Source organism: Anguilla anguilla, chromosome 16 (genome assembly GCF_013347855.1).
Source record: "Anguilla anguilla isolate fAngAng1 chromosome 16, fAngAng1.pri, whole genome shotgun sequence".
In the NCBI taxonomy this organism is placed as follows: domain Eukaryota; kingdom Metazoa; phylum Chordata; class Actinopteri; order Anguilliformes; family Anguillidae; genus Anguilla; species Anguilla anguilla.
The window spans coordinates 17,374,939-17,395,238 of NC_049216.1; the positions used below are offsets into that span (position 1 = coordinate 17,374,939).

The 20,300-nt window shown below is 44.0% G+C and overlaps 1 protein-coding gene across 1 annotated transcript in view; it reads right to left on the minus strand.

The window, feature by feature from the left end:
- Positions 1-1,256: 1,256 nt before the first annotated feature.
- Positions 1,257-20,300, minus strand: part of LOC118215002 — a 57,398-nt gene continuing 38,354 nt past the window's right edge. Inside the window, exons 4-7 of the mRNA XM_035395332.1 lie at positions 12,034-12,208; positions 10,409-10,515; positions 2,545-2,693; positions 1,257-1,892 (exon numbers count right to left, since the gene is read on the minus strand). Of these exons, the coding sequence (XP_035251223.1) occupies positions 1,782-1,892; positions 2,545-2,693; positions 10,409-10,515; positions 12,034-12,208 (542 nt within the window). The 3' untranslated portion in view covers positions 1,257-1,781. The remainder of the gene's footprint in view (positions 1,893-2,544; positions 2,694-10,408; positions 10,516-12,033; positions 12,209-20,300) is intronic.

A 20,300-nucleotide genomic window follows, 5' to 3' on the forward strand; every position in this document is an offset into this window, starting at 1 on the left:
TACAGTACAGTTCCTGCAAATCCTGCGTGCTGATCAAATCATGCAAAATGGTAATACGTTTCATTCGGCTCAAAATTAGATCCTGAACTCTCGCTGTTACTTGAAATTTGTGTTTCCTCATTCATTACAAATATACAGGGTTTGCAAAAAAATAAAAAATATCATTTTGTTAAATCAAACTTAAAAATCAGGCAAGGTCCCTGTACATGTTCACTATTTTCATTAAACCCACAGCTTTGGCTTTCTCGTGGCATTCATTCATTTCTGAGATAGGCCACTGCATGGTACTGCTGCAGTTGTGGGTACTGGGGATCTGGTGCCAAAGAGAGATGGAATTAAGTGAAGGATGTTCCCCGGGGCTGCCTGTCAGGACCTGCTCTAGTGGTAGAGGCACTGATTAGAAGCACCGCTGGGAGGAGAGTGCAGCCAGCCTGTTTTGTTTATCTGAGAGGCTTACATGGATGGGAGGTAGGATCGCACTGGAACACAACCCACTGACTCAACAGGGCAGCGTGCAAGCAGAGCTGCACTGCACAATGGGTGGACCTCCCTGCTGACTGCTTGGACCTAAACAAACAACTGACAGACCACCTTTTGGCTGAGGATCAGCTATAATCTGCCAACGATAAAGACAAGAGTCTGTTCTGATAAGAAGATTCTCCCCTTGCGAATTAAGCTAATGTGGCGTCTCTTGGTTTTGTACAGGGTAGGATTACAGGTTGTAGACAAGATAGCACAACCACACACTGAAGACTTGGAACAAACACGCACTAACCAAATTATGGAGGCTGGTTGATTGACATGTGCTTCAAACGGCTCCAGAAGAAACTCAAGTGTACTTAAGACCAACCGCACATTTCCTAATCTGCAATCCTTCCGATCATGCTTTGTCTTTTGAATTGGACCTTCTTCCGGTTCTGTAAACTAAAGCTTTCAACAGGTCAGATTTCAGTCATTTAAAATGTAAAGCATGAGGCAAACAAAGAATTGGGTTTTTATGCAGGCATATTTTGTTTATTGCTACGTTTCTTTAGTTTGTGAATATCAGCCCTACTTTTATATTTTGAGTCCATAACCTTGGAAATGCCTTCTTGGATTAGAAGAAAGTTGATGCATTAATCTTTGGTATTTAAGATTATGATGTAATTTTTCAAAATTGTAGTAATTAAAAATATTTAAAGACAAGGCCCACATTGGATAGATGAAAAAATTAAGTGAAGGAATCCAAATGAATATGGTCCAGAGCAGTATTGCTGAAAACATTTTATTTTAAAGAATTGGGCATGGCTTAAATTAAATTAAATATACAGCTTGAATACATTATTGTTTATGTAGAATGCACTGAGATTCACATAAAGCTCTGCTGTTCGACCTCAAATAGAAAATGCATTTCTCAGCTGATATGTACATTTGTTGTCCATTCTCCTGTAAGCAATCCGATGAGCAAAGAATTTCAAATGCAGAGCTAAGGCCCATTCTTCAGAACCCAGTACACAGGGGAATTAAAACACACTCAGTGTTACTAATATGCATACATAATGCACACATAAAAAGTACCGCCAGCTTTTAAGAGTTGTGCATGTACACATATGACCAATGGAGCAAAACAGGTATCAACTAACATACATTCAATTCCCTAAAATGTGAACACAACAGAATTGCATTTTTCGAGAGGCCCCATAAACAGACATTCCCAAATCATTATCTCCAGAACTACTCTTTCAGACAATGCTTCAAAAGCAGCCTTCTTCAGGGCTTAGTGGCATTTCCCCTGGAATGAATCAGTCTTCTGTTATAGAGGAGAAGGTAAGTATCATGAAGGCTTGCTCATGCAGGGGACAAGCCTCTGAAGTACTGTAACTCTTTGCTGCAGGCAAAACTTGCAAGGAGCCCTGCAAAACATCAGACCATCACATTTTATGTATTCCTTAACAGGGTAATGGCAGGTAGACTTGGTTCACTCACACAATAATATGCTACTTAGGCAATGGCTGTTTTCTACTTGTGACAGGTTGAACTAATTAATGCAGCATTATTTCATTAATTTCCCTGGCAACAAAGGAACAGCAAGTTTAGCTAATACAGTGCTTAAGGGGGAGAGAGAGAGTCGATTACGGCACCTTTTGAAGTAATGACTAACAAATTCAAGTGTTTCCTCCTTTACATAAACAATTAGGTGAAGTAAAATTGGTGATTGGTGAATGCAGCAAACTGTGGGGGAAAAAAACAGACTTGTATTTATTTGTAAGACAATCATAAGGACACATGTTGCTATTTAGCTGCTTGAAGGTTTTTTTTTGTCTAAATTCAGAAATGAACCCTTCATTGAGATTTTGTTGGATTCTTTGACTTCTAATTGGATCTCAATGGAGCCATCCTCGACTAAGCGTCCCATTATGTAAATGTACAATATTGAGTAATTGGTTTTCCAGTTTTAAATCAGTATGAACCTTCACACGACATGTGGAAAAACGCAGTCAAGTAGAGCACTCATCAATCATATGACCGCAAAGTATTTCAAAGAGGAAGAATAATTAGTCTCACCTTCCTCAGTGTCTCAGCAGGCTCCAGTGAATGCCATCTCTTTGGCAGTCTGAGCACTCCTCCATCTTTTGAGTGCAGGGACAATAGGGACAGTGAGAGGGGGAGAAAAGTCTTCATAATGCAGGCTATTAGCATTGTTATTTTCTTCCCTGTGAAGAAGAAAAGGTAAATTATTCAAGTGGCAGAAAGGCTGTAAATGGAAAGGTCAGGGAGGGAGTGGCGGCGGCGGCGAGGCTGAAGAGAAAGCGGCTCGCTGCGCGCACCGCTGCTACAGTCTGATGATGCGGCTTCGCTTCGCCCATAACCTCACTGGAGAGTGCGCTTCCCAGTTCTGGAGATACTCCACATTGCTCAGCGTGTGGAGAGCGGGGAGCAGGCAGTTGCTGGGTAGAAGCAGGAGGAAACTGAGGAGTGCAGAGGCCAGCATGCACCATTCAATGTTTCCGCTTGATTGGCTGGCCGAGAAACCGTCCAGGTTGGTTATACTAGCTCTAGAGGCATAATGAAGTTTGTGCACTGGTGGCATATTGATTTCCAGTGTAATTTTAAGCATGTCTCAGTTAATTGACTCCCCAGTCTAAATTAGCCATGCTGCCCTTACACCTCAAGAATACGATTTACCATATGCATGTACAAAATCATTTTCAGACTCCCCTTCATACATCTATACATGCACGCACACAAGACACACAGACAGACACAGACAGGCAGACAGACACACACACACACACACACAACTGAGAATAGGGGAATCCTTGTACTCCTATGCTGACTGGACTGAAACCCACCCTGTCCAAACATCAGTTGGGCTCCCTCAACCCTGATTGCTCTCAGGGAATGAGTGTGTGTGATTGAACTGTTAGTCGTATGCATAGTCTACTGGTGCTGTACAGCTTGGTACAGAAGTTTTGTTCTGGCTGTGAAAAGCTTATGTCATCGTGCTATGTTTCTCTAAGGTTCTCTTTGTGACAGCATCTACAGAACAAATAATAATAATAATAATAATAATAATAATAATAGTAGTAGTAGTAGTAGTAGTAGTAGTAGTGGAAGTAATCGTCATCATCATTCATAATTAAATCAGAATTTGTTTCATTCTGATTTTTTTCTGATCAACACAAAAACATCATCCACAGAAAAGATGTGAATTCAGAGGAAATTAAAGTGCTCTATTTTTGTATGTGTACTTATTTTCTGGCAGTAAACACCCTGATGAATGGCATATAGCTTTGAAAAAAAAACTAGACATAAAATACAGAAGAGCACAGAAAATGCACGGATTCAGTGTATTTGCGCTGCTCAAGGTTTCTCTGCTATTCAAAGGGGCAGTGAGGAGCCGCTGCTCTGGGGCTGTTCAGATCCTGAAAACGGAGAAATCCACAGAGGTGTCTGAGCTGGAGCAAAGCGCCGCAGAGGCGTCCCAGCAGCCCCACGCTCTGCCTGGAGGAGGCTTTGATGAGGTTCCGGGAGTCCACTAGAGGGGCGTGCGCACATTAAAGCATTGTGCTGAAAACAGTGGGCGGGACTTACTCTCGGTCGTAAAACGGTTTCAGAGTCCATAAATGCACAGGGCGTCCCCTCCACGCGTGGGAAGGGCTCGCTGCTCTTCTCTTTCAAATGGCAAATGTCACATATTGTATTTGCAATAGCAGCCTCATTTAAAAACATGTATTGGGTTTCACTGTTTTCAATCAAGCTGCCCAGTGATGCTTCCTGGTTCAAGCGATGACAAAATGCACTGGAAGCACGGCTGAGACGCAGTCAGGAAGGACAGCAGCACCCCCTTACCTGTCAGGCCTCATGTAAATCAATCTGCTGGAGACACTGGGGGTTTCTGTTCATTGGAGTATCTCAGAATTTCAGTTTCATTCAGTGCTGACCTGTTATATCTATGCCTTCTATCTGCATCCTTGTAAGGGAGTTTGAACAGAATCCTGCGTGACTGGTCATTGGTACTGCATGAGTACTTCACACCTCTGATTGGTCAAAGGATTTACAGAAATTCTTCAGGATTCTGTTTGTAGAATCTTGGCTAAAGAGGTCCTGCAATACTTTGTTCAGTACTGACCACCATACTACATTGACCAATCCTGTCTTGACAAACCTGAAGTTGGGGGTAGCTGGCTTGGGGAACTACTGGCCATAAATCCAAGCTAAGGTTTGGTCTGTGGTACCAAATTTACCTGTTGCAACCTGACCACCACTGACAAAGAACCACCAGGACATACATTGTTTATAGTCTATGATCAATAAGTTCTTTTCTTTATAACTTCATACAGCAAAATAAAATGCAAGCAGTTTGCACTTGATTACTTGACTTCATACAAAATTTTATTGCATGTTAATTTAGTGCTTGTAAAAAAGTTTTTTTTTTTTAAAAAGCAAGAGAAACAGCACAGAATTGCATGTGTGCTTGTGCCTTTGCCATGGGACTGTAAATAAGTCAATAATTCGGTTCCACAGATAAGGGATAAATGGCTCTTTTTCGGTCCTGTCTACAGCACTCTATTACATCCCCCTTGCCACTCTGCCCCCGCCACTCACTTCATCTCCAGACACAAATAATTCATCGCTCCTTGTGTTGCAGTAAACTCAGACATGGTTGCTTTGTTCTGACTCGGTCAATCACTGTCATGTGAGAGGCGTTTAATCAGCCCAGGAAAGGGGATTCATTACTCTTAGCACCAGGGCAGCGATAAGCTTTTCACCTGTCTTTCCCACAGAGGCTCTCAGGTCTACAGTACAGAGTGGAACTGACATGCCTGCCCATGGAAGCCACTGAAGACTGAGCTTAGCGCCCCCAAGTGTCCACAGGGCAAATGACAATAACACTTTAGGCTGACTAGATATGGTATTATGTTTTGACAAAAGGCACAACAGAGGCGATAAATAAAAAGAAATGTTACGGAAAAGCAATCCATCTCCTATGGACATTTACCAACCATGTTATGCTATGTTATGTTACCACCCTCTGTGGTAAAAGGGATTAGCCTGCCTTGGTAATGTCCGTATTTCTCTGGTGCAAGGGACATAAATGTACTTTCCAGCTACGGGAAGGTATAAAAGTATTACTGACCCATTTTTTGATGCATGAGACCTGTCACACCAAATGCATTCCTGGGATTACTGCTTACTCTGCAAAAGCAAACACATTACAGGGGGCTGCTGTAGTCCACCAGGGCACTTTAGCTGCTGCTGCTGCTGCTGCAGTGCACTTTACAAACCAAGCTTGCTGATTTCCATTTGGATTTATTAGCTGTCCTTCCATCTCAGATGAAGAGATTTCATTCCTTGGGAAAAATAAATTGTCACTATTACATCACAGTAAAATGGAAGCCATTATAGAAATGTTGCAGTGGGTATGCGCATGGGCCGATGATACATTTCAGATTCATATGTAAGCCAGGTTACTATTGCAGCACCCCTGAATAACAGACTGAGCCTCCATCACTCCAGAGGCTATCCAGGTGTATTAGTGGGATATGTCAAATGTTCGAGCTGTATCTCCCTGGATGAGGGGGATCAACAAAACAAATAAACAATGTAAATAAGACAAGCAGCTACACACAAAGGAATCTGAATTGGCTATCAGAGAAACAGAGAAAGAGGTGGAGGGACAGAGAGAGAGAGAGAGAGAGAGAGAGAGAGACAGATGGAGGAAACTGAGAGAGAGACTGTCAGTACCTGGATAGCTAGGGTGATGACAAGGCTTTGTCTGTCTCAAAGACTAGCTCTTGCTGGTGAGAGAACACCCCAATGAGCCATGGGGATCACTTGAGACTGGCAGCCGTACAGACTCCCACAGAGAAGTGCCAAGGCCCCAGCGGGAACCTCTCTACCTCTGCACAGGAAACCGCCACAGTCTCATCTCTCATTGAGGACAAAAAGTCCCTCTCACTGTAAGCAACAAAAAACAACAACAACAACAACAACAACAAGAGCTTGTCTTAACTTTCCAGTGATACCCAGAGGACAAGGCTGAAATATGATAAGTTCCACTGTAAAAAGCAAACAGCGGGATATGACTTGAGTCTTCCAGCACCTCTCATCTCACTGTTGCCCAAAGAATTAATCCCCCATGCCAGCCAAACTTTGGGGGATTATGGGGATTACGTCCTCCTAAGAAAACATTGGCAGAATTAATGCGATCTCAGTAAGCAACAAACCCTATTATGGGCGGAAAGATTATGTCACCGTATGTCAGATCAACCTAAGTTTTGCCTGATGGCTATAATCCCACAGGCTGCCACTCTAGCAGTATTGCACCCACATAGGTTTTCACCAGTCTCATCTATGGGGAACACAAAACACACATGAAAGATTAAGGGACGTAAAGGCAGGACAGAGCTGAAAGCAAAGAAATCAAATAAAGCACATTCTAAAGCCAGAGGCATAAATACATGGCGATCCTCTCATTTGCATGGACAAAAGAAACTCAGCACTTCTCAATTTCCTTTTTTCATATTTTTGATGGGTCCTAATCTGGGTGACTGACAACATTTTTTTTTTCCCCCGAAGGCTTTTGGAGGGCTGCCCACATGTTTTTGGGGAAGGAGGTTGTGAAGCTAATTGGTAAACCAGAATGCAATCAGACCCGTAATTCTTCCAGATGTAAATTAGTCAGCTGTTCTCCTGCGATGTGTAACGGTTCTGTAACAGGGAGCTGTCACTCAGACGCCTGTGGGGGGATGTCTTTCAGTAGGCATTACACAGTACATTCACAAGGTTCCCTCCGCACAAGAAAAAAATTCACTGATACGGCCCTGCCTGGTTCACGTACACTTTTTTCACTCCTTTCCCAGTTCTGAAAGCCCGAATCACAATGGTAAGCATGTCTTATCACTGCATTGTCCACCACCATTTTGGAATAGTGCAGACCAGCATACATGCTCTCTGAAGAACATGCAGACAGCCAGCGCTTCTGCACTCCACCAGCAGAGCATGGGGACCACACCGCATGCACACGTGGCACACAATGACTACAGGTACACATAACCTTGGTGAATCCCTCCCTACATAAGCAATGCTATTGCCAACGGTGCACCACCCCACAAGACACCCAGCCACAGTTAGCACTGGCAGAGCTTGATTCCAGGTTGCGGGGCATATCATGACACCAAGGATCAGTGCGTTAGCTGGACATGCAAGCCAACTCTGCCCAGCTTTTACTTGATGCTGAGAGAGGAGCTTATGTTGCTCTGGGCTTGTTCTTCAGTCTACCACTAGTTTTCTTCAGACGTTCTCTTTATAATGCAAAACTGTGCCTGTGTATGTCTGTACTCTTTGTATTGTATACATGGCCCGCTAGTGCACAAAGCCCCACTACAGCCTAACAAGGCACCAGAGAGAGCATCAAAAAGGAGCTTTGAAATCAGATATGCACAATGCACACACAGACATGCATGCACACATAAGCATACATATGTAAACACTAATGCAGTTGGTGACACTTTACAATAAGGTCACATGAATCAGCATGAACTAATGTAGTTGTTAACACGAATTAATAATGTACAAATACGTTAGTTAAGCATGAAATTTAGTTAGTAGTTAACAAATACATTAACTAATGTATTAGTTACGTGATTATTTATACATTAGCAAAACATAGGATAAACCCATAATTAGTTGAATGTTAACAAACACGTTAACTGTTTTTTTTTAATACCAATATGAATTGGCATTAACTAATGTAGTTGCACAAATAAATGATGTACAAATACATTAACAAAGCTGGACAGATGAACTTTCACTAGTAGTTAACAGCTTCATTAGTTCATGCCAATTCATGTGACCTTATTTTAAAGTGGTACCCATAAGTTTTTATTTCTAGTGCTGACCTGACAATAAATAACAGTTCTAATAGCATGAGGAAAACATAAGACTAGAGTAGAGACAATCATAGGCAGAGGTTACGTCTCAGTGTCAATAATGAAAAAGTGAATATGCAACATATAGGGAGAGGCATTTACAGGTATCGTTTAAAAAAAGAGGGACACAACAATAAAAGCTGGCAACAAAAAAAAGATATTCATGTTCTGTTGAACTGAATTCTGGTCTTCAGTAGCAGCTATAGCCGAATAGTCAGCATTCAAGCAGGTTCTTGTTCAGATATAACAATACCAGAAAAAGGTTCAGTTATACTGTACACGCACACAGAAAAATACACACACACACACACACACACACATACAGACACACACAAAATGGAGATATGGTGGAACAATATGGAAAAATGTCACACATAGAAAATACTCCTACAGTAACAAGTTTCTGCTTGGCCAGCACTACTGACAGTGGGAAAAACTCCTTCCTGGAAACGTGCTTGGTTTCACAGTTCAATGGCTCACAGTGTATATGCACATGGCGGAGACCACCAACTTGCACTCTCCCCCATGCGGGTGTCAGTGTGTGATTTGGACCACAGCCCCAGTCTCCCACTGGTCTGAAGCGGGCCTCCCACGGGGAAGATTTGGACATCCCCCCGCGGGGTGTGCCGGTACCTGCACGGTGGACAGCTGCCACGCCCCTGGCTATCATGTGGAGGACAGTCCGAAAGCAAGGGGCTCTACAGAATGGAGAGGAGGGAGTACCTGTTTCAGCAGGAATCTGGGTGAATCCACACTGCGTGGTACATGTGTACCTGTTTCAGCAGGAATCTGGGTGAATCCACACTCCGTGGTACATATGCTTGCATGAGCATATTTTCACACTTGGCTCACCTCACTTTACACACATAAGCAATTTGCTGTGCTCTCTGCTCTTCCCCCGGCAATTATCATTTTTAATCAGCATTACTGTTTTGTTCTTCAGAACCACTCAAGTGAAACCACTCATTGGTGCCTTTGTTAAGCTCCGATATTTTTGTCATTTAAAGGAAAACAGTCACCTTGAGAAGCAAATGAATGCATAAATCTGTAATGTCAACATAATTTTAGTGGCACACACACACATACACGCCACACACCACATACGCGCGCACACATGCACAAGCACAAGCACACGTGCATATGCACGCACACACACGCATGCACACGCACACACACACACATACACATGTACACACACACACACACACGCACACACGCACACACACACACCACACACACACCCCAGGGGTGGCCGCGGAACACGCTGTGTTTGTGTGTGCCTGGGCTCTCTGCTCCTTCACTGGGGTGTTTAAGCTTGTGTGGTCAGCGCAGCCACACACACACACCTCACACATCTCCTCTCTGACAGAGGGCATGAAGCAGGGGCACACAATCAAAGAGACAGAGTATAGGCACCTCTTTGAACAGACCTGGTCAGCACACACATGCTGCATTGACAGACAGGAAAAGACTGTTCTCAGAGACTGCCCAGCTAAATAAATAACACTGTATTTTACTAACATTTTAGACTGGAAAGTTGTGGAAATGTTATATCCTTGCGATTTTGTTGAGTCGGAAACATGTTCTTAAAATATTTTCCGACAGGAAAGCAACATAAATGATATCCTTGCCTATTTAAAATGGAGCTGGAATGTTGTGGTCAAATGATGGTTAAAAAAATGTAAAAGACGATATATATATATTACACAAAAATTATGCTGCGATTATACAGCCTAACCAAATCACAGCCATTCATACTCTTAAAGCAACACTGTAAAATGTTACTGTGACACTTTCTGTGCTAGCTGGCTGGTTGGTGGGATGGTGGGAGAGCCCAAAGAAACTTAGCTGCTGTTATTGTTCCTCTACCTGCTTACAGGAGATGACAGGTATTGCCATGGCCATTGGTCTTAACGCCCCAGCGTTAGAATTAAGGGTACATCTAGCGGAGGGTCTTCCGAAAACCAGCCCCGGCTCTTCTCACGTGTCCTCACCTCTCAGGCCCAACATGGGTGCACCTGGGGCCCAGCAACCTCGCTCAAGAGAGGCAAGCAGGCATCCTGAGACTTCCACTGGACAAGCAAGCCAACACTGTTTCAGGCTGAAAGACAGGGAAAAGGTGAAGGACATTCCACACTACAGAAAGTAGCTAATGTGACTTTAACCACAACTACGCACTCTCTCTTTCAAAAATGCTATTAACACATTGTACTCAATAACTATACAGGTTTTGTTATTTTAAATTAGTTCAGGAGTTCACGGTTAGTAGTACATTTATAAACAGACATACAGCCTTACATACGTAATTAATAACATGGAAATTAGGAGCTGGTTATTGTACATTCTGTGACAGCTCTGTGAACATTCGTCTGCGTGGTTTCACAGCAATGTGCCTGCACAGCTACAACACTGAACACTGTAAAGGGGAACAGAGAGCAGGCTAAATAAACAGGGTTTTGCAATCTTCAGCAGCAGCACAAGTATTCAAGGAATGTAGGGGAGTGATGAAAGTTTGGCGGAGTGGAGTGCAAGGGTCCAGCACTTCGCAGACATGTCAGAGACGCCGTTCTAATGCAAAGTTTGAGGAAAAAAATAAACATCTCCACCAGGATCCTCAGAAGAAAGAGCCCCACAGTGCATTTACTCCAACCGCTCAGCCCGAGCCTCAAGAATGGAGCGTTCAATCTCCCCGTCTGAAAAATAATACAGCCAGAATCCTTAATCTCCATCTCTTCACAAAACAGGAACAATCCCCTCACCCCAGCAATTCAAATACGTTTCCTTTTTTGGCTGTGCAATTTTCGAGGAAAAAAGAGACGTTAAAAAAGGAAGAAAAAAAAAACATAGCAGAGGAACGGATAATTTGTCAGCAGGAAATTTCAAAAGAGTGGGTGAAGAGGATAATGCTGTCTTAGGAGCCTGTGCAGCGCTCCCTCGCGCTCCGCTTCATGAAAGGCCGTCTCTCTCACTTCCCAGCAGGAGGGACGCGGGTCGGAGAAAGAGGCTACTCATGCACACCGACTGGCGAAACCCCTCAATGCTCTGGTGTGGCTGCTTTGAATTAACCACCAGAAATATCTGAGACACGACTCAGCTCTGAATACTCAATCAGGGGAATGTGTTTTAGTGATTAAGCCAAGCTATACTGCTGTTTGGAAACAGATGGGTTTCACACATGCGTGTGGTTTAAATTTCCTGACCTCAAATACTTCAGAAGGTTGAACGATTTATTCATTGACTATCAGGCACAATGACAAAAGGTTAAGGCGCTCTCCGATGAACACCAAGTAATATAAACTAACCCAGATTATTCAGAATGTTGTTCCAGCACAGGAAACTGACCCTGGCTCTTTTGCCTGTACGTCTCTATTCCTGGCTGCTTGTCTTGTTTGTCGGTCTGTCTGTCTGCCTGCATCAGTCACTGAGCAGGTGCAGTAACAAGGCATTGCCACTAGAGGTCAAGGCTGAATCAAAGGGGTGAGGGTCGGGAGTTTCTTATTGCACTTGTTATAACCCCGTGCCGAATTAATGGTAACCCGAAAGTAATAGCACAAAATATTAATACTGTGGCATGAGCACACTTAAGGGGCTTTGAGAATAATACACAAAGCTCTCTAACCCAAACAGCCGAGTGACATATGACCAGAGCTTCACGTCCTCTACCCCCCAGTCCCCCAGTCCCCCAGTCCTGCGGTTAAAGTCCTTTCCTCTTAGAGGAGCCAGCCTGCTGTTGTTGGGGTCATAATGGGAGCTCTTCATCAAACCCGGCCCTTGCTTTTCTCTTGGGATGGAAGCTGCGGGAAGAAAATGAGAAAAAAAGGATACCTTTATCACACATCAAAGCGGTACACTCCCTGAATCTCTCAAATCCATTACGGGCACACACTCACTTTAGGCTGACTAGAAAGGCTTCATTTTGCAAAAAAAGATTTGATTTCAGTGGCTTAACCCAGCTCTGGATCATTCCCAGTTTTTAACCCGCAATCCAAGGCACTATGGGGAGGCTGAAGGGATACGGGGGGAGGGTGGGGGGTGGGGGGGTCGTTCCTGGCCCCCGGGCAGAAATATTCTGGTTTGTCTATGATAGATGATTACACATTTCCAGCAGAAAGCGGGCCACTGGGTCTTACAGTGGGAGATGAGCTGCAGACTGCCAGTGAGGCTGAATGCGCCATATTGCTGAAATGGAAGATGAGGAAGAGCAAAAACAAAAGCGCCCTGGCAGGGAAGCCAAATACCGCGATCTGTTCTGCTAGAACAGACTGAGACAATTAAAGAGAGAAATTACACCCCCCCCCCCCATCCCCCCTCCCCCTTCTCAGCTTTTGCCTGCCACGCCAGTGCCATGCAAGCAGCGAGCGGAAGGACACGCTATTGTTCCCGTCGCTCATTAAAGGCTCCTCCCGTCCCCCACGCTCCACCAGCCACCCAGCGGTCACAGCGGAGTGTGCCTTTCATCTATAGCTGGGGCGTGCCCGCGGAAACGCTCTCCCATCCGCCCAACGTGCCCGTCGCTCTCCAGTCCTCACGGGTGATTTGCATGAGGGATGTGCCTCGTAAAGGCAACTAATAGACAGAAATATTCTGTTAGCCAAACGGCAGGCAAACATACCAGCCCCTTCTAATTCGTATGCACTAACCCCAGCAAGCAGCGTAAACACTGAGGCCTTCTCCATAAGGGTCTCCTAAAGGGTCAGATTGACTAATACATGGGGGCAAATTGTACACTGGCTCTTGTAGTAGCAGCGCAAACAACAGGCAATGGCCTTGGAACAGGCGCTCCGACAAGCGTACCACATTCACCATTACAGTTCTGTCGTCTGTCCTATAGAGCTTCAGTGGACTATGAGCGCATTTCAAGAGTGAAAGCCATCACACGGACACCCTGCGAGCGAAGACTCACAGACGCTGGCTCAGAGGGGCGCTGGAAAGAAGGCTAACCGATACAAAAGCTCGCTTCAAGTCCCACGTGAGGCAGAAAAATGACGCATTAAAATTGACCCTTCATTAAAATTCATCATGCAAACAGACAGCCGAGACCGGTCGTCTGTTTCTTGCTTGTAATTAGGACTGCAGACACGAGAAGACTATTTGTTTATCCCGCCATTATATCTCATTATTTCTTGGTTAAAAAGAAAGAAAAAAAAACTCTGGAGAATATTTTTTGTTTTTTTGGCTTCCAGACTGAAAGGTCATTTGCAGCTCTGATGGACGGCTGGCTGTGGCCCTTTATTCCTGTCGCAATGATGCTCCATTACCCTCCCCAAAAAATCAATTGCGCCCACACAGAGCCGTGTCCCACTCATCTGACGTCTGACGTCTTCATCGGGAGTGCAAGGGTGTCAAGTGCAATCAAAATATTTGTAAAAATTATGGATAAATCTTACATGGACTGAAAAGGACAAAACCTGCAGAAGTGAAAGCATGTTTCTGACAGAAGAAGAAGAGGAAGAGTGCTGAAAAATGACACTGTGATGAGAGTGGTGTTCTTAGGGATTCTCTTGTGTTGTAGCAATGCCCCCGCCACAGAATTCACACAAGCCGGCTCAGATCCTAGATCACCACCTGGAGCCATATTTACAGGTGAACACAAATCCCTGTCCAAAAAAAAATAAAATAAAACATTATTTGTGACCGGTACAGAATCCCTCTGAGCACGCTGCCAAGAAAAGAGGCGAAGGTCATAGTGACATTCGTGTCCTCCGGGCGTCGGCCGGAGTCCCGCTCTTCTGCGCGTCCCACTGAGAGACGCCCGATTGGATTAAAGAAAAGGGGGAAGGTGGGGTGCCCGGCAACGACACAGAGCTGCCCCCTCTCCGCTCTCCACTCGGCAAACCACCTCCCTGCCCTCTCCACTACCCCCTCTGCAAACCACTCCCCGTGTGAAGCACAGGAAAATGGAGGCCTGTCCTGGTTTCATTAACTGCCCCCATCTTCTGCCACAGGCTCCACGCATCATTCACCCCGTCCAATGTGTCGCAGACTGCCGTCCCCTCCGCTGGGCCCTGGAGATTACACTGTGATTCAGCGCCAATAAAAGCACCGCAGACGGGATTCGCTCTGGAGACACAGCCCTGCTAAGCGTCCTGCTCAGGTTAGCGCTGTAAAAGAGGGGTAAACCAACAGGCTGCAGGAACCCCCCCCACTGCAGTCCATGGCCCAAAACTGACTGTGTGAAAGACAAGCAGCCAACAGAAAAAACAAGAAAGAGTGGAGGTAGAATTGCTGACACAGCCTTAACTGATCCTTCGGGTTCACAAATGGAGACTGGAATCTGACAGTGGTGTTACCGATTTGAGGAAAATTGACATTGGTTTGACTTCAGATCTCCAGAACGGGAGTGAACCTGGAGGTCAGGTCGTAATTTTAAAACCCCAATGAGCTGTCCTGACTGTGGTCACTGAGCCAGGCCAGGCTGTACAGAGCTGGGCTCCGGACCACCTGCGCCGGACTCAGGGCTGCTGAAGCCCTGCAGCTGCCTGAGGAAATGGGGTCAGAGGTTAAATAGTGCATTTGCAGATGGCCCCTCGGTGTCTTCTGGGGCTCTTCCTGCTTGGCTTAATTATAATGTAAATCACTGCGGGGGTCAATCCATGCAGCCCACAGCCACAGGGCTCCAGGCTCCAGCGTGTATCCCTGACAGAGCACCCGACAACAACTGCACAAGCAACCCGGTCTGCTAATGGCCGCAGGACAGGAAGTGATTATCGAACTGCGAGGGCGGAGCGATCGCTCTCTGAACATGACATCGGATTCACTAAAAGGGCCGACCGGTCTGTTTTCCCTCAACCCCCAATGATCAATCAACATGAGTCAATAAGTTAATAAATATTTGAAAGTGAACCTTGGGGTAAATCTCTTGCTGAATGCACTCTGCACATGGAGGGGGGGGGGTGGCTGGGTCATTGTGCGGGACGGTGGCAGAGGGGTCAGTGGGGATACTGTCCTTAGCTTTGAGCAGAAAATTTCAATGGGTTTCATTGGCAACAGAAATGGAGGGAAAATATTTTTCCTTCATTCATCGCTCGAAGCAAAGGATGATGCACCCGCTATAATGGGCCTCACAGGAGAGCTGAATAAATGCATAGCAGTATCACCCAAGGAACCTTGTAAGCACAAAGCATGAAAAAAAACATGCACAATTTGCATGGCCAGCCAATGAACGAATGAATGTGGTTAAAGGGAGCTAAAGGGAGCACTGAGCTGCCTGTAATAGGGTACCTGAAGATCACCTGACTTTTTCTGCAGGAAAACAGGAAGACATAATGGAGAGATCCTCTCTGAATGCAGGCTGCATCTACCTTGTGAAAAACAAACGCAACAGTGCATGCTGAACCTGCACTGAAAACTGAAACCAATTTGCTTCTGATAAGCCGTTGAACGCTCAGCCGAAGAATGTCAGGCGCACAAAATGTGTCTGATCATCTCAGCCAGGCAATTCACCTCACCCCACAGAAAGAGATGAGCATTATTATTGGTGCTTTTATATTCATTTATTTGTTAAGAAGTGCATTAATAAAAGACAAAGCACGCTGCTGCATTCTTAATACTCACCATTTCAACCCACCCCCAGAAAGATGAAAAGTGTAAATGATAATTCAGTGCAACACTATATGACCAAATCAATTCAATTCAAATTAAATCAGATCCCTGTCATTTGCAAAGCCTGAATTGTCCCTGGACAGGATAAGACAAGAATGCCACAACTTCTCCTGATATAAAATGCTTAGATATCCTGTTCCTTGGGGAACAGCCAAGAAAGTGCGTTTATGCCACTGAAAAGAAGGCAAGCTACTGATACTACAGACGGGACAATATATTATACATTGTTTTTTCCACTACAAAAACTGCTGGATAAAAGGAAAATATTGTCAATGTGTATATAACCCTCTGTACTGAATGACATCCATGGCAGTATTGTACATTTTCACCCAGGTCAACTGGAATCCAATCAGGAACACCTATTGTTTAGGTTTTGCTCTTATTACCATCTGAAGCTGCTGGGTCCACAGGGCGGGGATAGAATGGCATACTCTAGACGGAAGGTATGCGGACGTGTATCTCCAGGGCTTATGTTAATCTCTTTCCTCCCACTGGTACCTCCTCTCTGCATTGCATTGCACTCAGGTGAACTTTAAGAAGTGCGCTGCAAGCAAAAGAATCAGAATATTAAATCCTTCCACTAAAAAATATCATGCGTGTGACATGCAGAGCCTGCGTTTTAGCCTTCTGGTAATACTTTTTTTTTTTTTTTTTTTAAAGATTGTTGAGTGGCAGCGGTATCGGCAAGCCCAGTGTGAAGTCACACGTCTGAGAAAGGCGCGTTTATCGCGGCTCGTCTTCCTCGCCGTTGCTAGTTAACGGCATAGCGCCTCGGAAACTGTTCCCACAACGCCTCCATTGACGGGTCATTATGGTGCGGGCTGCTGCCGAGGCGCTCCCATCTGCCAATCAGAAAGCGGCGTCGGGCATCCCTCCAGCTCCGCGAGCGGAGCATCATGGGCAGGGTGCCGGCAGTTGTGGAGAAAGTCAGTGGCACCAGTGAATACCAATAAGAGGAGCGCTGCACTGCGCATAATTATCACATTGGGGCTGCAAAACAAAAACGTCTGTGGTGACACTTCAAAGTGCGATTAAAAAATGAGTATTTTTTTGCAATTACTGCATGCTAGTTTGTGAAAATCATGTTCCATTGCCCTTGGAGACAGAAACGTGTCAGTCCTGAGGGTGACACCACAGTGTCAGAGACGCACTAATGCAGGCATGTCGAAATCTCTGATGTATCCAGACAACAACTCGTCTGGTTCCCTGGATTTCATAAAAAGCCATCTTGAGTCTGCTGAGGAACGGGCAAGGCGGTAGGAAAGTGTCGTCTCATTGTGGAAAGTTCTTTTTTTTCTCCCTTTCTCGTTGCTGCAGCTCAGCCTTCGGTTGGGATTCTCGCATTTGATGTTCGGTTGGCTGCTAATGGGCGAATGCAGCACATACAGGGGGCTTCTTGATGAGAAGCGACAGAACAAAGGAAGGTGAAGCGCTTTCGGCAACACCTACAATAAGGACCAGCTGAGACAAAACAAAAAAGATTCAAAGAGACTTCAAAGTCATTCTTCACAAGATCTATTCGGAGCATTTCTCCAACAAACCTGTTTTATGATATTTCTTGACATCAGCCATGTTGCATTTTTATTTTTTTACATTTTACAATTACACTGGATTCCCACTCAAAGCAATCAAGCGCAATTGCTTACACAAACACAATGCACTGCACAATCCTTTAACACAAGATATCCCACTGGATTCAATAATCGCCACAACAATAGCCTTACGCTTGTTATCCATTAGCACCATTCTGATCTGTGAGAGGCTTCCAATTAGTGCTGAAAGAAAACAGCAGCACTACAGACAGACCAAATCCTTATTAAGGTTTCACTTTGCTTATTGTTCATTTATACAGTATGCATACTTTCAATTATTAAAATGTTGTTGACTTAAAACTGCTTATCCCCAAGGGAAGTAAGTATAAATATTCAGTTTGTATTTTAATGGAAACCATAAAGAAGCTGTTCAAACACCACCCCAGGGTTACGGTTAGAAGTGTGAGAATACTCTCATGCGTGTAATAAAAGGGTGTTAATTAATGCCATGATGTCACATGGAAAATACTGTGAGTACAGTGTTTGGGATTAATACTCCTCTGTTTAAAGTGACAGTTGGACAGTTGCATTCATAGAGTAGCAGGGGATCAAGTTGAGAACACTTAAAAAAATGTCAGTTTTAAATTACAGTTCCTGAGCACTCAAAAAGGTGCTGTTGGGCCTTATTCCAGGAAAATACAATTATTATAACATACAAAGAAGGTGCCTAGATCATGGAGGTGAATATAAAACTGTCCAATAGACTTAAGGAAAACAGCTATTTATTAAACCAAGGGAAAAGCAAGAGACTGACACGTTTTGGAAACAAGCTCCTTCATTAGTTCAGACTATTTGATGATTATAATAATTAGAATTGTTAAAGAGTTTGTTACACTATTGGTGGACATAAAAGAAAATCCCTTGATTTTAGCAGCCATTCTGAAGCACCTTTTCAAGACTGGGTAGAGCTGGGTTATTGTGGAAACTCAAAACTACTGGTAGGTAGGTGATAGGCTACTGTGAATGCCGTGTGTGTGTTATTATGGAAAAACCAAATAAATAAAATATATACAATATAGACTGTAAAAACTATGTATATTTACAAGCTATTTACCATTAGATTTCATGTTACTTCATGTGAATTTCACCTTTTTTTTTTTAAAGTCAGGTGATTTTAAAATTACAGATACTGGCAGTTATTTAAATTTTGGTGACAATTTCTACAAGGCAACACCAATAAAAATCTATACACAGCAACATTGTTCTAATTCCAGTTATTAATATTGCTGTAGTAGCAAGTCATCTGACTAATTGTATGTGGAGTGGTGGCACGTGTCAATGTGCAGCCAATGAGGACAAGAGTCTGCCTGGCATATGGGACTCCTCTGGTGCAGCTACAATCTCTCCCAGTGAACAGATGTACTGGCAGTTCACTGGAAGGGACAACGTAAGTAATCTATTGGGCCACCAGCTTGCAGAGCCCATCACCAGCTTGCAGGGCTCCTCCACGCTGCGCCAGCAAGACGCTTCTGCTGCCGGCTAGGCGCATGGGTTTGTCAACCACTACACCATGAGACAGAAGAGAAATAACTCCTCACAGAAAGTCAACAGAGTGCATCCTCTCCACACAGTGAAGCAACAGATACGGCCCCCATTGCCCCCCCCCCCCCCCAAATTGAGGACAAATTGAGGATGCAGCCAATGAAATAACGATGAGGTAGGGACAGGGCCAACGGATATGGCAATGGAGGATGGAGGACGGGTGATGGGTAGAAGGTGGGTCAAAAAAGACATATAGGACAGAGGTGGGACCAAGGGGATATAAATTGGGAATGATGGAGCACACAAAGAGAGGAGGGGTCCTGACTGTCACCATTCTCAAACATTTTTAGTTGAGAAAAAAAAAAACTTACACTTCCACTTTGTTTGAGCTTCTATTACTTTCAGTAATGTTAAGAGTAATTCTGATTCTCTTGGAGAACAAACTCCAAAGAGCTACCTTTCAGAAGAGACCATGATTATGCCTGTAGTCCAAAGGGTTCAAGAACATTAACCATTTTATTTTGGGTATGTGATTTGCAGGCTTGTGTTGAACAAGGGGGTGATACAGAAGGGGTTAATCACAAGAAGAAACATCAGTTTCCCTCCCCTCTCTCAACACCCCATGGCATTATATAAACATTCCCCTTTATTCTCTCACAACAGCAGAAAATGGAATCCAGCCAGAAAAAAGCCTAAAAACAAAAGAGTAAAATCCTTTGTGTTTTACTATTATCATTACACAGGGAAGGACAATGAAGAGACACGTGTTCATGAAATGATATAAATGATACAACAATCATTCAAAAAATCTATGAAAAAAATCCAGGCACAGTAAAGTTGTGTACCTTCCTTCAAGAGAGATAAAATCTTTATGGCCAGTCTTACTTTTTAAAAAATATTTAGTTTTATTAGTCAAAGCAACCACGGCGCTTTATGCAAAATGGCTACTGTACTGCACTATGAATAAAATATAAGGTTTAACTTCATGCCTTCGTAAACCATTTATAATACCTTCATGAACTGTAGTATTAATACCTTAGCAAGGCATTCAAACTATAAACAACTGCAGTACATTATTATGGCTGACACACAGTGGCATATCACGTTAAATAAGTAAACTGTAAAATGTAATACTGAAAATATGCACTTAAAAATATTATATCCTACTGTTAGTGGCCATTAAGTTTTATTTTACTTTAAGGTGGTAATT